The sequence below is a fragment of the Schistocerca gregaria genome, chromosome 1 (assembly GCF_023897955.1).
Source record: "Schistocerca gregaria isolate iqSchGreg1 chromosome 1, iqSchGreg1.2, whole genome shotgun sequence".
Lineage (NCBI taxonomy): Eukaryota > Metazoa > Arthropoda > Insecta > Orthoptera > Acrididae > Schistocerca > Schistocerca gregaria.
The window spans coordinates 1,114,762,847-1,114,783,899 of NC_064920.1; the positions used below are offsets into that span (position 1 = coordinate 1,114,762,847).

At 38.3% G+C, this 21,053-nt stretch overlaps 1 protein-coding gene across 1 annotated transcript in view; it reads left to right on the top strand.

Annotated features, from left to right (window-relative positions):
• The first annotated feature begins 384 nt into the window (after positions 1–384).
• LOC126283452 (major facilitator superfamily domain-containing protein 9-like) overlaps positions 385–21,053 on the top strand; it is a 30,841-nt gene continuing 10,172 nt past the window's right edge. The window contains exons 1-4 of the mRNA XM_049982272.1: positions 385–1,322; positions 1,449–1,580; positions 13,707–13,836; positions 17,014–17,223. Coding sequence (XP_049838229.1) covers positions 1,275–1,322; positions 1,449–1,580; positions 13,707–13,836; positions 17,014–17,223 — 520 coding nt within the window. The 5' untranslated portion in view covers positions 385–1,274. The remainder of the gene's footprint in view (positions 1,323–1,448; positions 1,581–13,706; positions 13,837–17,013; positions 17,224–21,053) is intronic.

Genomic DNA, 21,053 nt, shown 5'->3' on the forward strand with positions numbered 1-21,053 from the left:
GATTATCCTCAACGAATATACAGCTGGAAAAGCAATAAAAGAAGCTTCAACAAAAAGCGAAAACGCAATTATAAGGACTTATGGGCTTAAAGAGAAATGGAAGTGTACTGGAAACGTAACTTAGAACATGATTTATAAAGAAAATAAAAGTTTTTAACGCTGGAAAAATGTGAGAAATTGCTTAAATTCTGTTATTATACGCAAAAATACTCCCTTTTGTGATAAAACCTAACGTGATAGAAAAAATGAATTGCATTTTTGAAATCAGTGCTGAAAAGTACATAAAAGTAAATTATCAAATTTCAAACAACTTTCAAAAAAATTCTTTTGCAGGCCTGTGTTATTAATAGAGATATATATGATCTACGTAAACTGTATTTTAAAAATTGTTTTAGAAGTATAACTCTATAACCTGAAGATTTCGTTCATTATTTCAAAGTATTCTGCAGACATTTCATAGATGAGGAACGCGTCAACATTACGTGTTTCATTGTAAAGTGATCAATGTTGAATAAAAATCCTTGTATTTCATTCTTAATTCTTTTCACTCAGAGACTTGTCGGGCATGCTTCATAACTCAGGTTTGAATCAGTACTACAAAATAATGTCTTGTGAACATGATATGCAGACTATAGTACTACTTTTGTCATGCTTCATAACTCAGTTTTGAATCTGTACTACAAAATAATGTCTGGTGAACATGATATGCAGACTACAGTACTACTTTTCTATTCGAATTACTTTTAAGAATTTATGAAAGATGTGGTGGAATACAATAACGAGAATAGAACGATTGTGTGATACAGCAGTGTCGAATGCCTCAATAAACAACCTCGAAAAGCTGATATTTAAGCGTTGTTAGTTGACATTGTATGGTTTTTATCTGTAATATCCTAAAATAAAGGTGTTGAAAGGGTTAACCTGACGACACATTTCAGAGACAAACGACAGAAAGGTTATGTTTGGATTACTCATATGTTGGTATTCCTGTGGAGTGACAAGCCGCACAGAAATCATGTGGTGTGCGTATGTGTTTTGTTGTTTTGGTATCAGTTCGAAAACTGTAGTGGTCTGTGAGAGACGTGATTGTGTTATAAATAGAGGTTACCGTGGAGCAGATAGGTTTTATGATGCAGTGCATTAGGTACATATCATGTGCACAGTGTATGATAAGTCGTTTCGTTCGTCCTTGAGTGGCATTATCTACCGGTCGTGAAGGACCGAATTTATGTTATGCAATCAGGAGACTAGAGCAGTCGGCTTACATCTTAAATATGTATAACAAAGATAAAATAAAATGGCTTTACGTGTCTTCATTTTTGGTAATAAACTCAGCCTTTTCACAAATTATTAAGAGCAGTAGTTATCGCAACTTGCTTTTTATTTTTGTTACGGACTAATGATTTTTAGTATGATTAGTTGCATTGATAATGTGGCTATTTTTGCAGGACATGTTTGCAGTTGGCCTAGCCGTTCCTCTGCTACCTGCATACATGAGAAATCTAGGAGCATCGCACTTTATGATAGGAGTTAGCAGTTCGGTTTACTCTGGAATACAACTGTTGTCAGGACCATTGGTTGTAAGTCAAAAGAAAAATGTTAGTTAAATAGAAGTAAATTTTACCTTCATAACTGACTAGGCTGTGCTTAGAAGCTTTCACAGAGTGCATAGAATTAGTCCAGCATAGTACTGGCATTATTGTTTCATTGGAACACATTATGTTTTGTATGCCTCGTGTGTGGAACTGAGTCATTTCACAGAGAGAATCAGTGTGTGTGCCCTGTTGTTAATTATAGATATTGTATATATATTTTTTGTAAACTGAGTATTATTATTCTTCTATATACATGATAAATGGAGAAAGCTGCAAGAATGAAAGCAACTTTTTTCATTAGAGTAAAACTCAACAGCTACTTGTCTCCTAAAGAACTATTGATACTGCACTTTGCAATGCATCCAGATCATAAAGTGCGAAAGTTTTGTTTTTCTGTGTATAGAATCAGACACATTCCATCCAAAAAACTTGCAAATGATGTACACTGAGAGAAAAAGCACAGAAAATATGCCACAAACAGCAACAATAATTTTTAAAAATATGCTTTAACATACAATAAATGAGATTTAAAGAAACTGCTGATAAGGGCTATGTTCGTCACCAAAACTAGTTTGGAGAATAAATGAGTAAACAAATAATAGTGTGTTTTGCATCGAGTCCCAGTTTTATTTTAATGCAGATCTAATGGAAGTGTTCTAAGATCAAGTTATTGTTTAGTACACAGTTTGTAATTGTTAGATAAGTGGACAATAACTGTGTAGCTGAGTCTTTGAATTTGTGTGCTTTCAATTTTTTTAATGAACAGTCATGGTTGGTTGAGTCAGAGACTTTAGAAAGATACAAGAATATGCCTGTTGTCTTTATTCCTTCATCTAGAAGGGTGTATACTTCATGGAGAAATACAGTAGCTGCAGGTGGTGTGCAGCAATATTTCCTAAAACCATGCTGTTTTTCTGCTAAGAACTTGTTTGTAAAATAAGCAGAGGGCTGAAGAAGTAGAACCATTTTAAAAACCTTACTAAAGGTAGGGGTCATTGATACCAGATGTTAGTTTGAAACCTCTTTTGTACTTTGTTCCTTATGCAGTGGTCTAACAATGCTTGATTTTTAGACTGTTGGGATAGATGTTTTCCCTAATATGCAGTTTACGAGGTAGGTTAGTGGTTTACCTTTCTCATTTATACAGAACGTGACATGAACCTTTCCGGGTTCTTGCTTATTTCATTTTCATTGATTCAAAATCCACTGTTACTGTTGTAATTCAATATCTCTCACTCTGTGTGTATAGTGTTTGGGTATCCTGTAGGTGATATGAAATGCTTATTGGATATATAGCTTTTGGGTCTTTTATAATACCATCATGTATAATAAATAAAGGTTTATTATCCGTAGTTGAGGAAGTTGTCCAATACAAACTGATCAGTTTCCAGGAGGCCTTGTGTTCAAAGTTTTCTTTTCTGTGTTATATTCTTTGTTTGAGAGTGTACTGCCTTATAGATTTGTACAGAACATCTAGGTCGTGGAATATCTTGCCTAAGTTCAAAAAGGTTGTCTGAAAGTCTGAAGTTATTTCTTCCACTCTGAGTGTGTATTGGCTCTGTCTGCATTTTTTTTTAATTGGGCAGCAGGAGTCAAAAGTGCTGACCCTTCCACATGGTAGATTGTGCTGTGTCTCTCCTCAGCTGGTATAATTTTAAGAGAGTTCATGTTGCTGTTATTCGAAACTTGTTTCTTTTCAGAAGTTCCTAGAAGTTAACACCTCTAAGAGCTTCATGTAAGCTATATTGCTGGAGTTGACATCCTTGTCAAGACCTCAAAGTGCTGTAAGGTCATTGAGGCCAGTCTATCTAATTATGGTATTGAAACTGTTAAAGAAAATGGCTTACAAGATGGGCTATATATTCCTAGTACTTTGTCTTACTACATTGAGTTCATATGCTCTTTTAGTTCAGTCACAATGGCATTCATTAAAGATAAAATATATTGTTTTGTTTGTTGATGTGAACACAAGGCAACTGTACATTTGGTTATAGTCATGTACCAGGTATATTTCTGGAGGTTGTCATTTCCAACATCCCTGCCTCCCTACTGTGTGGGCCATTTTAAAATGAGAGCTATGTAAAATTAATGAATTTTAAATGCTGGGAGTATTATGTGAGTAATTCAGGAGGAAAAGCAAAACAGCAATTTTCTGTATATTTGCTGTTCAGTGTGATGTTTGATCTCCTTGCAGAATTATAAAAACTTTCCACTTGTGAAAAATAAGATATGTGGTTCTAGATACTTCAGACTAGAACCAACAGTAAATAGTTTTTATTCTTGCATAAATAACATTGTCACGTATGTGCTAATCCATTACTTACAGACAATTCCTCAATCCAAAATGTACTTGTCAGACACACCTCTTCACTTTAGTGTGGATAGACTGAACAAGAATGTTTTGTCCTGCTTCAAAACTTGGAAACCATGCCTAGGGTACGGGTGCCTTACTCCTCATTGGCTGGAGCTTCACCACCTCAGACAATGTCTGCAGAGAAAACTACCGAATTAGATGCTCCAGCAGATATACATAGGTTTATCAGTGAGTTCAGAAATAACAGCTACAGTTGCTCACAAGTAGTCGACACATAATAAAAAAAGTATCTGAAAGGTGGAAAATATAGCAAACAGCTTTCAGTGTTTCCTTCAAAATACTTTACTTTATAACAGTACCCTCAGCTGGTTATGGCTAGTCTTCTGGAACTCTTTAGGGATTACTATGTGTGATCTTCTCCCTTATTTTCAAACAATAAACTCCAAAGTTTATAGTGAGACTCTCAAGAAATTGAAGGAATGATTGCATGTTTATAGCTGCAAAAGTGAATGCTCTTCTTCACCATGATAACACAGTCATGCACTACTGTGTTCGCCTGGTAGATTTCAAAACTTTGGTTGGTTGTTCTTCCTTATCTGCTTTACAGCCCAGATCTCAGGCTTTCCAACTTCCATCACTGTGACCCACTGGTGGATGGACTTCTTGAGAAACTCAACACCAATTAAGGGGAAGCTATAAATGGAGCAAAAATTTGGCTGAAACACACAGCATGATAGTAGCACCATGATGGCATACAGTCTTCACATTATGGTGTTGCAGCCCATAGAATTTAATGTATATTACATTGAAAACTAGTTTTGTACCCAAAGAATTGGGGAACAATATTGTGTATTTGTCATGAATAAAACCATCCTGTTACGAGAAAAAATGTTGCATTACTTGTGGAATGACCTTACGTTTTAAGAGCTGATTAGTTGTCACTCACTGACCGCTCCTTCAATATCACCGGAGTAAATAACATAATGTTATTGTTCATCACTTAGCCATACATAACTATCAGTGAAAGTGGGGAACTGTAATATAGATTCCAGTTAGAATTAGCTTATTCAGCTGCAATCCGTTCATTCATGTAAACAGTAATTTATAAAAGCCAGCTTGAGAGGTGGTTAATAAGTCCTGCACAGTCAAATGAGAACTTGTTCACTGCTCTCAGTTTGGCTTTTATAAAGGATTCTCCTCATAAAGAGAAATAAAACACCTTGCAAATGGAGTGTCAGTAGGGATAGACAAAAATTATCTGCTGACGTAGTTTGCGAACTTGTCAAAAACTTTGATTTTGTGATCACAAAATTGTACTTTCCAGATTAAAGTATTATGGCATAATGGCATCCCTCATGCATGGGTGGAATTGTACCTCAATAAGAGAAAACAGAGGGCTCTGCTTTGTGTTTAGAATATATAACCAGCATAAGAAAAAGAAATATTGTAACATTCCCGCCCCTGTTTAGAAAACAACTAGGTAGTTAGGACGACCATTCAGAGCGGCACATAAGGAAATAAATTTCCTTTGGACAGAAGCGCTTCTGTCAATAAATCAACACTGCCAGAATGAAATCTTCACTCTGCAACAGTGTGTGTACGTTGATATGAAACTTCCTGGCAAATTAAAAATGTGCGCCGAGTCTCGGCCCATTAAACAGTTATAATATACCAGAAAGTTTCAAATCAACACTGCCTTAAAAAGCATTACTCCTGCAAAACCCAGCTTGCCGTTTTCTCACATAATATCCTGCAAACCATGGATGAGTCCCCTAGATTTCTGTACAGCATTTGACACAGTGCCCCATTGCAGACTGTTGAAGGTCAGAGCATATTGAATAGGCTCTCAGACATGAGTGGCTTGAAGGCTTCTTAAGTATTAAAACCCAGTATGTTGTCTGGGACGGTGTGTTCCCCAGGGAAGTGTGATAAGACCTTCGTTGTTCTCTAAATACATAAATGATCTGCTTGTTAGAATGAACTAAAATATGCAACTGTTTGCTGATGATAGTAAAGTCAAGGGGAAAGTGTTGTTGTTGCATGACTGTTCAAGGATACAGGATGAATGACGGAGCTTTTATTTGGTGTGATGAATGGCAGCTTGCTTTTAATGTGCAAAAATGTAAGTTAATGCAGATGAGTAGGAAAAACAACCCTGTAATGTTTCTATACAGTACTGTAACAACTTTTCTGTATCTGCTGCAGGAAATCAAAGCCCCAGCATTACCCACCCACTTGACTGTTGGTGGTGAGTCAATGTTGGGTCTAGGTGGCCTGTACGGGGTAGACAGAGATCAGGGAGGACTCGGTGTGCTGTACCGATTCCTATAACAAACAAGTTAGAGGTGCTGTGTTCCACTGAAATGGAAACTGAGCCAATGGGACACACTTTACCTGTTTTGGGGAAATCTGGTTTGTCCTGCATCAAGAGGAAGCAAACAATGAAGGGTAGAGGTACATTAACATTGACATCTCTAATGTACAATGAATAATGGTACCCATTACAGAAATGGCAGCAAGAGATGGGAACAGGCACTAGGTACACTTGATGTGTATGCCAGGAGGCTTCATTCAACATGTCAAAGAGGCTGTTCTGGCCCTTGTTGGGAGAACTGGGTATGACCAACTATAAATTGTGGTGCATGTTGGAACAAACGATGCCTGTTGTGTAAGATCCAAGGTCATACATGGATCATTGCAGCAACTAGCAGACAGGGATGAGAATACCAGCCTTGCTCACAGTTTCAACAAAGCTATCAATCTGTGGCATAGTCTGCAGAGCAGGTCATGATCCCCTGGTTCTGTCAAATAGAAGGATTAAACCAAAGATTCAAAGGGTTATATGATAGTCTAGGAGCTGTGACATCCTAGACTTGCACCATGGGGCTGAGAATTGTGAGATGCCCCTAAATAGGTCAGGAGTACATTACATATCAGAGGCGGCTACCTGAGTTGATGATTGTGTGTGAGGTGCACACAATGGTTTTTTAGATTAAGATACTCTCCATCCAATCTAGATTACGCTAGTTGTGGGGAATCTCGGAATAATCAGTGTAAGATTCAAAGAAATGCCTCCTGCACATGAGAGAGTCAAAATTCTAGTGGTTAACCCCCAAAGCATTTGAAATGAAGTGTCGGAGCTGGAAGTGCTCCTAAAAAGCACTGAACCTCACATATTAGGCACAGAATGCTGGTTAAAACCCAAAGTTGATGGTAGTGAGATCTTTGGGAACATTATGCATATACGAAAAGGATAAGAGAACAGGAAATGGAGGTGATATATTTGTCATAGTATATGAAACTTAAATCTATAGATTTATAATTTTATCCGTAACTTGCAGCTTCAAACGTGACTGTATATGATTAAAAAACGCCTTCAGTCACAATGTTTTGCATTTTAGTTAGTACATGATGCATTTTGAACCCTGTGGATCCATCTTCAGGTGTAATTCATCTTAATACATAATTTATTTGTCCTCTTGAAAGAGATGAAATGCATATTCCTGTCACAAAAAGGTTTGATGTTAGGTTACAAACTTCATAAGCCATATGGGAAAAATATGTATGAAATAGTGGAAAAGATGAATAGTGTAAATTTACCACATAATCGAAGAAAAGTGTTTTTAACATTTTAGTAGTGGTATAAGTTTTTTCCTCCATGATTTTCAAGCGTATCACTTCATTAAAGAGGCACATTTGCAAGCACATGTTTGTAAACACTTCACAGATGTTTTTGTACATTGTGTGGTCAAAGATGAATTTTTCATAGTGCTAAAGATATAATTAATAAACAATTGACATGTGCAGGAAATAACTTTAAAACAGATCTTTACAATTACTGAAATAGCTATGGCTTGTGAAATCTGTTTGTTCATTTAACATCAGTTCTGGTTTCTTGATTTTGTGGAGGTATATCTCCAGTTGCACTAACAGATTTAGGGTCTTAACATTGGCTTAATTATGTAGTACTACCAAATTGTTTTCTGGATTGTTTATGGCATGTTTAGTTTCCAACATATGTTCTGCGATAACTGATTTTTCAAAATAGTTGAGGCTGAAAGCATTTACATGTTCTTGAAAATGGGTTTTGAAGTTTCTGCCTGTTCTCCCTACATAGTAGGCAGGACAACTGGGGCAAGATACTTCGTACTCTCTACTGTTGCTGTATGTTTGTGTATTGTGTTGAGGGCAATAAAAGCATAAATTTCCTGGACCTTAAAATCACCAACCATCAACAGATACATAAGTTCAGCATACAGAGAAAACACACATACAGACATAACACTGAACAGCTTATCATGCCATCTCACCATACAGTCATCCTGCATTTAGGTCCGTGCTACACAAAGTTCACTCTCTTGATCTAGAAGGAAACACTCTCAAAAATGAGATACATACAATAAAGAGTATTGCAATAAGCAATGGCTGCACAGCCAAAACAATAGACAATTTAGACAGACAAATACACAAAAGCAAGACAAGGAATGACAACACTATGAAAGAGCAGAAAATATTCGCCAGTATCCCATACCCGGGGCCCATATCACAAAAAAAGCTAACCTTTTCAAAAAAACAAAAGTAACAATTTCATTCTCAACTAATAATAAATTAGGAAACTTACTCATCCATAACGTAAAATCAAAAAGAAGTCAGCTACAAACGAAAAATGACAATCAATATGTAAACCCATAGCATGTGGAATACCAACAGCCAAAACAAACCTGCCATGAACTTTTGCACAAACCTAATACTACAACCCAATACATATTGCTCCCATTTGGATTGAGAGGATAAAGTTAGGTGTGTTAATGCACACACATAAGCATTTAAACAATGGTTTCTCTGCACTCCTTGTGTGAATGGAATGGAGCCAAAAGTCCAAATAACGGGTACAATGGGATGCACACTCTGCCATACACATCACAGTAGTTTACAGAGTGTAGTTATAGGTGTAGGTGTACTGCCAAACACAATAAAGTCGATTAAATATATAGGGTGTGATGTTGCAAAGACACATGAAATGGGATGAGAATGTAAGGACAGTAAGGGGGATGGTCAACTTTGGTTGATTGGAAGAATTGTTGGAAAGTGTAGCTCATCTTTAAAGGAGACCTCATATGGAACATTAGTGTGACCTGTTATTGAGTACTGCTTGTGTGTTTCGGATCAGGTTGAAAGAAAGACTTACAAACAATTCGAAGGACTGCTGCTAGACATTTTACTATTAGTTTGTCAGTCCTTGAGTATTATGGAGATGTAACATGAATCCAAATGGGAATCAAAGGAGGGAAGATGTTCTTCTCATGAAACAATGTTTTCTACTGCTGCCAGCAGACATTTTACATGAAGACCATGAAGACCAGAGAAATAAGTTATGGCTCACACAAAGGCATATAGACAGTTATTTATCCCTCACTTCATTTGCAAGTGGAAGAAGAAAGGAAATGAATGGTAGTGGTCAAAGATTCTCTCTACCATATGCTCTGCACAATAGGTGTGTAGATGTAGAAATTAAGTTTCTGATATGCAAGTCAGTTGGAAGATACAGCATTCCCCTTGTTTTAGCATTATGAATTGTGGTAGATTTGTATTCACCACATGAAGGTGGGTGTCAGACAGGCACAGTGAGAAGTAGGTTGTTTCTTAGCTGTCAGTTTTATTCATTTTATTTTAGATTCTTCACATAAAAAGCTGTTAACAACACTATTGAAATTGTACAGCACAGATCATTCACATCTGACAGTGTGTTCTTCCAGAAACAAGCTTGTAAGGGTGAGAGTGGGGAATATTAACAATAGCCTTTTTTCTGTACAGGAATAAAACATGATGACTGTTTGTTATAATTAGTACTAGCACTATTTGAAAGATTTGCTTTTAAATTTATTTTTCAGTTTTTATTATTTTGAGATATTTGTACATTCTTCATTCCCCTCATACTTATTAATGTGTTAATGTAAACAGTCATAGAAATAGTGTCTTGTGGACACTTTACACCACTGGTTTAACTACTGGATGTACAGCACAAGTGAAATGTGCAAAGTGTAATTTTATTATTTTGGGGGGAGGGGTTGTGAACCTCTTGTCGACCCCTGTTCACCAGTCTGGATATTCTGACATTGGTCTCTCAACATATATATTCTTTACTGTTGTTTGTTATTAAAAATATCAGCTTATTCCCAAGAATTAGCAGCTTTGACTCAGTCAATACTAGGCAGAAATATGATCTGCATTTGGATCGCACTTCCTTGAATCTTGTGCAGAAAGGTGTGCGGTTTACTGCCATATCCTTTTTCAGTAGGCTACCACAAGAATTCAAAAATCTTACCAGTAATCCATGCACTTTCAAATCAAAGCTGAAGAGTTTCCTCATGGGTCACTCCTCCTATTCTGTCGATGAGTTCCTTGAAAAATTAAACTGATTCCTGTGTTATATTGATTGCGTTTGCATAAACTTATGGCTTGTCTTTTGTTGCGTTCATAAACATTTTATTTTATCTGTTATTACTTTATCATAATTTCATGTATTGACACATTCCATGACCTTAGAGATTTGCTTCTAAATTTGGTGCTACAGAACTACAGCTGTAAAATAAAAGAAATACTAAGTTAGTAAGAGTGGAGCTAGACAGAGCATGAACTCATGTTGGATAAGGAAGAGGAGGAAATCATCAAGTGTTATTTCCTAAGAAAGCTGCATTAAACCTGAATGCATTCTCAATAAACTGAGACTGAAGCCCTCTGTGATGTTTTTCTGTTATTCAAATGTTTCCCACTTTCATGGCATAACTTCTTTGGCGAGCGGACATTTCATTTATCTTTAGGAAGCATCGCTGTCTGCTGAAAACTTTCACCCTCTGTGTATGTGACACAAAATTAGTAGAGAGCAAGTACTGAATATTGCTTCAGGTATCAATATTAAATTTTTCTATCTCAATGTAAGTATTGTTTGTATTTCATGTAGCTGCAGTTTCTAGTTGAGCTTTCTGTACATTTGACAAAAACCCCTTTTCACAACTTTGAGGAGAAATTTGCATCTCCCACAGTGTAGTTGCTGTGCAGAGACTAGCATAGGTGTCCGCAAGAGGGCACAAGGGAGGGGGTGGGAACAAGAGGGCTTAGCCCCTCCTGGAATCTGCTCGTTATTTGTAGTTTGTTAATTTGGCATTTTCCTTCTGATTATTAGTGTTGCATTCCAACAGGACTTTCTTCGTCTTTCAGCCAGCCTCCATCCCTCTCAGATTTTTCATACCATTGCCAGCCTGTCGTTATTGATATATTAATAAAATTATTTCTTGTCAATAACTCATTGAATACCGTAAGATTAAAAATTAAATATGAAATTTTGGATTGTTAAATCAAAAGGGTAGGGTTCATATTGAATATTAACTTTCACTAACAAAATATGGTTATCATTTCAATGATAAAGTATGAAACTTAAATAATATTGGATGTATATCTATTAATCATTCATGACACAATAAATTTTTGTTTAATTCCATCCAAATTTAGTTCTTGAGCTGATACTTATTCTCAAACTTTATCAGTTACATGTCTGAGGGGTGATCAGTAATTAATGCAACACACCCCCCCCTCCCTTTTCCCTCCTTTGCCCTCAACCAGTTTTTATTGAAAATTTGCGAACTGTGTTGTGGGACATCATCAAATATTCCCACTTCAGCCAGTGTAGTTTCATGAAGTTCAGACAGGTAGCAGCGCTACACGTAGCCTTCAAAACTGCTCTATAATGGAGGTGTGTTCCAAGTAAACAACTGCTGTTGAATTTCTTTTGGTGGAAAACCGCGACATGGGAGATATTTGTAGGCTCTTGTGCAATGTGTACTTAGACTTGGCAGTGTGAGTCATTGGGTGATGTCTGTCGCAACGAGGTTGCGCAACACAATCAGATCTCCCACGTGCAGACCGATTTAACGTATCTGCGAATTCTGCTGTGTTTGAATGCGCAGACACTCTCATTCAAGGTAATCACAAACAAACACCTCACTGCACAACTGGACGTTACTGTTGGTAGTAGTGACATACTCGCCCCCAGTTGGGAGTACTCGAAGGTGTGTGCATGTTGGATCCCTTGCTGTCTAACGTATGGCCATAAAGAGCAAGAAAGGACCATCTGCGCAGAACTGTTTGGACATTATAAGGCCAATCTTAATAATTTTTTGGTTAATATTTCCACAAGTGATGAATCATGTGTTTATCACTTTGAACTGGAAACAAAATAGCAATCCGTGGAGTGATGCCACAACACCTCTCCTCCCAGAGAAAAAGTTCGAAGCTGCATCCTCAGCTGATGAAGTAAGGGACTCTGAAGGGGTTATTCTGTTTGATATCCTCCCTCATGGTACAACAATCGACTCTGAAGTGTGTTGTGCTACCCTCAGGAAATTAAAGAAACAACTTCAGGGTGTTTGTCACCACAAAAATGCAAGTGCACTTCTCCTTATCCACGACAGTGCACAGCCTCGCAAGGGAGTGTACCTGGGAGGATCTTGCAAAACCCCATCGGACTGTTCTTTCTCATCTATGCTACAGCCCGGATCTCACACCTTCAGAGTTCCGGGTGTTTGCCCAGTGATGGATGCATTCCATGGGGAAGAAGCTCTCAACATCAACCAGTGGAGTGGTACCATTCAGGCATCCAGGCCTTAACAGTAAGGTGGCATAATGCTGTCATATTGACTGTAGATTATGTTGGAAAATAGGTTTTTGCAGCAAAGAGTGTGGAATAATATGGTGTATTGGAATCCTGAATAAAACCAACCTGCTTTCAGAAAAAGTGCATTGCATTTCTTATTGATGCTCCTTGTAAAAATAATTATTTTGGAATATTTAACTATCAAGGCCATTCAGGTCTTTCCATTGTTTAATTTTAGAATATTTCCCTTTCTTGCAAATATTTATGCAGACGCCCATGTAGACTAGGATGCAAATTACATCATACACAGATATTCAATAAAGTTGTTCATTTTATTCTTCAATTATTCATTTCCTGCTCAAATTGCTGTGGGTGTCCAGCTGGTGATAGTTACTGTGTTCCTAACTAACTGTGTTCCTAACTTTGATTCCAGTTCTGCTGGCATCTTCTGGTTGTCGTAGCACACTATCTGTGACTTCCATGTGAAACTTTAATGTTGAAATTACAATAGCTAGGTCAGAAAGCATGAAAATATGCTAACCTTTGGTATACACCTTTGAACTAAAAATATATGTGTAGTTTGCTTGTCACAGGAATGGATAACCAAGAAATTATCCGTTGCATCTACGTATGACAAACTGACTGGTTACAATAGCACTGTGTCCCAGGTAAATTGTACTTACTTCTGAGACAACATAAATGGTCCAAGTACTCTGTCTTGAGTGAAACCATATGATAGCAACAATATATGGTTATGATCATTTAAGTTTGTTGATCAAGCTATGAAACACCAACCTTTCAGAATTTTTGGGCATCATATGGTTATATTTTCTGCTTTCTTCCTCATTTAAAGTAACAACTAAAAAAGTGTAAGCTAGTAAGTCTTGTTATAACAGCTGAAACAAACTGGTCAACATCAGTAATATTCTCAGTAATTTTGAAACATACAAAGGTGAATCAGTAAATGTGAGGTTGTGTGAATTTGCAAAGGTTTGTAATTAATTTTTGCTGTTGTTTTATCCACAAACTTATTCATTCCTCTGGTGTTCCATAGATACAGTAATGCGAAAACTGTTTGTTGTACACTTACTTTTACATTATACCTGACATAATAATTTCTAATAAATGGCCTGTGTTAAATTTTCAGGGAAGTTGGAGTGACATCTATGGAAGATATCAAATTCTCATGTTCGTCCTGGCAGTTTGTTCAGTTTGCTACAGTTTCATTGGATTGACAACTGCTCTTTCTACGATACTGTTTTTAAGGTTTGTCCTAGGTAATAAATGATAGCATTTTGTATGTGTTACACATAATGTTTAAAGATTTTTCAAACATTGTTAAGAATTCATATAAGCAGGCTGAAGATTCTTGTTAAGGAGCTGCATACTAGTCTGACATTGTATACATTGGTGTTAAAACTTGAGTAAATTGCTGTTAAAATATGGAAATGTAATGATGATATTGCAGAAATATAAAGCTAGAATTACAAAATAAACTGTCATCCAGAAAACTGCTTGGGAAAGTGTTTATTTTAGAAATACACAAAATCAGCTCTGTAAAAGACAGATTACCAATATGCTTTCATATCACATCAGTAAAAAATTACACTGACCTTTTCTAGCAGTGAATCGCCCTCAAAGACCAAGATTAAGGCCCCAGTAAGTACCCTATTGTTCTTTGGCCCCGTACTGTAAAAGGAGGCCATGATGGAAAAAGATGCCTTGAAGCATCTCACCCCATGCTCAAACAGGTCATCTGCCTTGTCCAGCAGGGTTGATTGTTACGTCTGACCCACTTCATAATTAGTCTGTCGTGCTCCATCATCCATGTCTTAGACAGGGGAACACCAAATTTTGAGACAATGGGAAAAGCTGACAGAACTCGAGTCATTCGCAACTCACTCACATACTTCAAGGAGCAAATTTTTATGCATCAGAGTAGTGACTTACAAAATGTGCCAGAAAAATGAATAAATAATTTTGTGACTCTGTACAACACGCTTATCACAGAATGGGTCATACTTGTACTTCAGTGTGTGGAGAGTAAGAAATCTACTGTACTATGTCTCTGTAAACAAAGTTCTGAGACTTTTATTCCCCGTGTATATGTAGAGATAGCTGAGTGCCCATTGTTACCTTGGTGTGTATTTATTCCAATCTTCTTAGTCCATCACCTCTTTCCCATCTCTTGTCTGTCAACTTCTTCCTGCCCCCCTCGTGGTGGTGGTTCTTGCCCCACAATATTTCTTTCCAGATCATAACTAATATGTTTACCAAATTTGGTTGATATCATGATGCCCATGTGTACACATCATGTGTGTTTCATCTATATTCGACATACTTCACACATGTTTGTACACACAGAGGTATTTCATTTGTACCTCTAGCATATTTTTAACTGCAGTTTCATTTTATTACTGTTCAATGTTTATAATATATCTCCTGAAGTATGTTTCACACAGTGGTATAATTTTGCTGGTATGTTCGTTGGTATCTGTGAACACTCTCTGCAAAAGGTGTTACAAATACCGTTAGTAGGAAAGGAGTAACGAATTAAAATGTCATGCTTCATGGGAAAACAGGTAACGTATAGTAAGCATTAAACTTTTTTCCTTTCAACACTTTTGTTGATGTTTTGTAAAGGTTTGATATTATCTGTAAAGTTTGTTGCGAATCACTAAGTGCTCTTATTCTCAAATACTGGATGGGTAAAGATTGGTGTTTTAGGTTGCGAGCTACACTTCTTTTTCACCCCAACCCCTTTCACAGGTAAATGTGTATAAGGTAGCCAGTGTGTTAATTCAGGATATAAGCTATCTCCATTCCAAATTTCATCTAAACCCATCCAGTTGCTTCAGTGTGAAGGACTAAAACAAACTCTCTCTCTCTCTCTCTCTCTCTCTCTCTCTCTCTCTCTCTCTCTCTCTCTCTCTCTCTCTCTCACAAAACTATATGATGGTTCAACAAACCTTTCACCTGACTCCATCAACCTCCTGATCCAACAGACACCCCGCACTTCTACCTTCTTCCTAAAATTCACAAACCCAATCATCCCGGCTGCCCCATTTTAGCTGGTTACCAAGCCCCCACAGAACGTATCTCTGCCTACGTAGATCAACACCTTCAACCCATTACATGCAGTCTCCCATTCTTCATCAAAGACACTAACCACTTTCTCGAATGCCTGGAGTCCTTACCCAATCTGTTACCCCCAGAAACCATCCTTGAAACCATTGATGCCACTTCCTTATACACAAATATTCCGCACGTCCAGGGCCTCACTGTGAAGGAGCACTTCCTTTCACGCCGATCACCTGCCACCCTACCTAAAACCTCTTTCCTCATTACCTTAGCCAGCTTCATCCTGACCCACAACTTCTTCACTTTCGAAGGCCAGACATACCAACAATTAAAGGGAACAGCCATGGGTACCAGGATGGCCCCCTCGTACGCCAACCTATTCATGGGTCGCTTAGAGGAAGCCTTCTTGGTTACCCAGGCCTGCCAACCCAAAGTTTGGTACAGATTTATTGATGACATCTTCATGATCTGGACTCACAGTGAAGAACAACTCCAGAATTTCCTGTCCCATGCACCCTCCCACCACCACCTACTCCAGTCCTGTAACCCGGAAGGTGTACACGATCAAAGGCAGAGCCACATGTGAAAGCACCCACGTGATTTACCAACTGACCTGCCTACACTGTGAAGTTTTTTATGTGGGAATGACCAGCAACAAACTGTCCATTTGCATGAATGGACACAGGCAGACAGTGTTTGTTGGTAATGAGGATCACCCTGTGGCTAAACATGCCTTGGTGCACGGCCAGCACATCTTGGCACAGTGTTAAACCATCCGGGTTATCTGGATACTTCCCACTAACACCAACCTGTCAGAACGCCGGAGGTGGGAACTTGCCATTCAGTATATGCTCTCTTCTCGTTATCCACCAGGCCTCAACCTCCACTAATTTAAAGTTGCTGCCGCTCATACCTCACCTGTCTTTCAACATCATCTTTGCCTCTGTACTTCTGCCTCGACTGACATCTCTGCCCAAACTCTTTGCCCCTCCCCCCTCCTCAAGGTAAGTCTTTCCACTCCTGGGATTGGAATGACTCCTTACCCTCTCCCTTAAAACCCACATCCTTTCGTCTTTCCCTCTCCTTCCCTCTTTCGTGATAAAGCAATCGTTGGTTGTGAAAGCTTGAATTTTGTGTGTATGTTTGTGTGTGTATCAACCTGCCAGCGCTTTTGTTTCGTAAGTCACATCATATTTGTTTATATATGTTATAACACACACAAAATTATATGACAGTTAAACAATTACTGAAAAAAGTAATTTTTGTGCTAACTGTTCATATTCTGTTCAGTCCTTGTAGCAATTTTAAATTTGTCTATTTTAATAGACTGAGTACTTAATAGCATTCAAGCATATTATATTTTTCACTTTTAGGTACTTTCAAACACACCCAGACCTTGTGCAGACCTCTTGTGGCTGAGCTGGCACCACCTGAATACCACTCAGAAATGTATGGGAAAATGAGTGCAATGTCTGGAATTGGATTTATGGTTGGACCTGCTATTGGAGGACATCTAGCTGAATTAGATGGAGGAATGTTTCTTGCTTTTCAGTTGGCAGCATTGTTGTTCTTACTTAATACAGGTAAACAATTTTCTGTTCTTTTAATCAAATCGTTGACCTTTTAGATTTAGTGCAAAAAAAGGCTGAAAATAGTAACAAATCAATAATACTGTTACAGCGAACATCTAAATGACATAAGTATTCTGATACAATGGACAGAAAGTGAGGCCAGTAAAATTGATGATCTCTTCAGTGTGATACCAAACTCCACACATTTCAGAGTACATACATTTCAGGCAGCCAAATAATACCTAGTGTTCACATATTTGATTTTCGCCTGATGACTGGGCGTTGTGTGCTGTCCTTAGGTTAGTCAGGTTTAAGTAGTTCTAAGTTCTAGGGGACTGAAGACCATAGATGTTAAGTCCTATAGTGCTCAGAGCCAGCCATTTGATTTTCGATACCTAAGAGTAGAAATGTACTTAATTTTGTCACATGCTCAGATATGGACCAAATGAAGAGTAAACAACAATTCTCAAAAACAGATTGTAGTGTCTTCTGCTACTCACTGCTCCTTGCATGTAGTGACCACATGCCGTTGTTTGTGTTCCATCCATCATGTCCAAGAATGGTTATTCCGAGTCAGACCAAGAGGGGGATATGTGGTTTTATATATCTCCCCCTTGCCATAGTTCTGAATGACTACTGTATTTACTCGAATCTAAGCGACACTTTTTTCCGGTTTTTGTAATCCAAAAAACCGCCTGCGGCTTATAACCGAGTGCAAAGTAAGTGGAAGTTCTGAAAAATGTTGGTAGGTGCCGCTACAACTAACTTCTGCTGCCGAATATATGTAGCGCTACACATGATAAATACTCGCGCCAAAACTTCTGCGTCAGTAAATAAATTTTAAAAAAAAGTGGAAGACAAGCTTTTTTGCTCCGCCCCGAGTTTCGACCACTGCATTTTCATACATTATCCAACGAAGTAAATACAAATTCCGTATTGTCTTCTTCAAATGTAGCGGCATTTTAATGTATTACGAAAATGTGACTGGCAAGACTGTTTGGGGTTTTTGTCAATATGGCCAAATCTACATTCTGAATTTTTTCCTACCTGTGAGAAGAGATGGTTGCTAATAGGAACTTTCATGCATTGTGAATCACATGCAGTATTCTCTTAACCATAAGAATAATACGAATATAAACATTTTTCCATGTATTCTTTCGTGTTTGCTGCTTTCTCATTTAAATCCTGTCTTCCTAATAAACTACGAAACTAGAGTGAGACAACAACAAACGCGGAAGAATACACATATTGTGTCATGTTTATATTCATATTATTCTTATGCCTAATAGTGACACAGTCAGAAATGAAGCACGGCAATTGGCTAGATTTTTAAATCTAAGATGACTCTAATTTCTGTGCAGGATGTAATGTACTAAAGAGGCGTCTGCAAAGATTTTCAAACGGCGAAAAATGTTCGCTAAACTCTCGTTCAGAACATCTTCTGTCATACGCAGTCTATTATTTGGTTCTTGTTGATCCCTATCAAAGAAAGCAGCAGTGTAAGAAGTACAACAAATAGCAGTCTCTTGCCATTGTTTCGCTAATGAGACAATCCCCCCCCTCTCTCCCTCTCTCTCCCCCCCCCCCCCTCTCCCCCCCCCCCCTCCACAAAAGCAAGCCATGCAGCGAGCGACGACATGTTGAAAACACTCATTATCAGAATGTGACAAACAATGCATGACACAGTATAGTAATACATTTTCAGCTTAGAGTGACGTAAACACCTATAACAAAGAGAACGGCACTTACAAGATCAAAGAAAAATAAGCAATCAATTCAAACCAGACGTAGCACGTGAAAAAGGAAGGGCACCCGTATAAATACGGACGGAGGGCCTGACGCATAGCAATGGCTACCTGGTAAAGCTTTACTGCTAAGCTTACGACTCGAACCAACTACTGTAGCTGTATCGTCATTCATTCGACCTAAATTGTGTCTCATATTAAAATGGACCACGTTTGTTTAGATTTGGAGATGTGGCCTACAACTTTTTTCTCCCCTTGAATTTAGAGTCTCAAATTTCAGGTGTGGCTTAGATTTGGGAAAATTTCTGCAATGCCAGATGGTGTTTGTGCAAGTGTGATGTGTTGTTCATCACATGTTTCTGCCAGCAATAGATTTATTAGAACTGTTTTCCTGGTGGTCCCTGGTGTGTCCAGGTAAAAACTTCCCCAGTGTTGTTTTCGATGCAGTCCATGGTAACATTGTAAATTTCCTTTCAGTTGCCATTGAGGAGTGATTTGTCAGCAGTGTATTGAAGTAGTTTGTTGATGTTGTAGCTTTTTTCCCTTGTATTTCCGAAGTTAAGCACACTGATAACATCTTTTCATGGTGCTATCATTGCAAATGGTACTAATGTCTGGTTATTTATTGTTAAACTTTTATCTTCTGAGCAAATGAATGAATGCTTCATTGAAGATGTCATTGGATTTGGTGATCAGCTCAGGATGAGCTTGTCGGATTTGGTACAATGTCATAACTCACACTGTCTTTGAGGGAGTCCCATAGCTGTTTAGGAATGAAATGGGTGTCACGTTATTGTTCTGCCAAATAACTCTCATTTGTTCAGCAGAGGCTGTGACTGAGGCTTCTTGTAGTGTTAATTCCCAGTGGTTGTCATTATCTGACATCCTAAGTGTTGGCATGCTTCTCTGTACATCTGGCATAGGTCAGCAGTCTTGAGATATGTGAAACTTGTTGGTCTCCATATTTCATGTAACATCATATGGAGATAGCATTGTTCGGATGTACAGTGAGTACTTGGCCTAGTGAGCCAGTTTTCACGAATCCTGGATGATCTTTGACTGGAATTCCTTGTTTTTGTCATTGAAAGTTTTTTCTTGTTGTGTTCCACGTACCCCGAAGAGCAAAAGAAACTGTAATATAGTTATGGCCCCCATGGGCATGCAGAAGTGTTGCAACATGATGTGGCAAGGACATGACATGCCTGAAGTATTGCTGGAGGAAACTGACACCAGGAATCTTGCAGGGCTGTCCATAAATTCATAGGAGTATGAGGGGGAGGAGATCTCTTCTGAACAAAAAGTACCAAGGCATCCCAGATACGGTCAGTAATGTTCATGTCTGAGGAGTTTAGTGGCCAGCAGAAGTATTTAATCTCAGTGGAGTGTTGCTGGAGCTACTTATAGCAAATCTGGACATGGGGGGTGTTGCATTGTCCTGTTGGAATTGCAGAAATTTTTCAAGTCCATCGCACAATGGACATGAATGGATGCAGGTGATCAGACAGGATGTTTACATATGTGTCACCTGTCAGACTTTTATCTAGACTTATCGGTGGTTTGTCATCACTCCGCCTGCACACGTCCCACACCATTACAGAGCCTCCACCAGTTTGAACAGTACTTTGCTGACATGCAGGGTCCATGGATTCATGACGATGTCTCCATACCTGCACATGCTCATTCACTCAATACAATTTGAAACGAGACTCGTCTGACCAGGCAACATGTTTCCAGTCATCAACAGTCCAAAGTCAGTATTGGCAGGCCCATGTGAGGTGTAAAGCTTTGTGTCGCGCAGTCTTAAAGAGTACACAAGTGGGCCATCAGCTCTGAAAGCCCATATCGATGATGTTTCATTGAATGGTTTGCTCGCTGACTCTTGTTGATGGCCCAGCATTGAAATCTGCAACAATTTGTGGAAGGGTTGCAGTTATGTCATGCTGAACGATTGTCTTCAGTTGTCATTGGTCCTGTTCCTGCAGGATCTTTTTCTGGCCGCAGCGAAGTCAGAGATTTGATGTTTTGCTGAATTCCTGATATTCACAGAACACTCATTAAATGGTTATACAGGAAAATCCCCACTTCGTTCCTACTTCG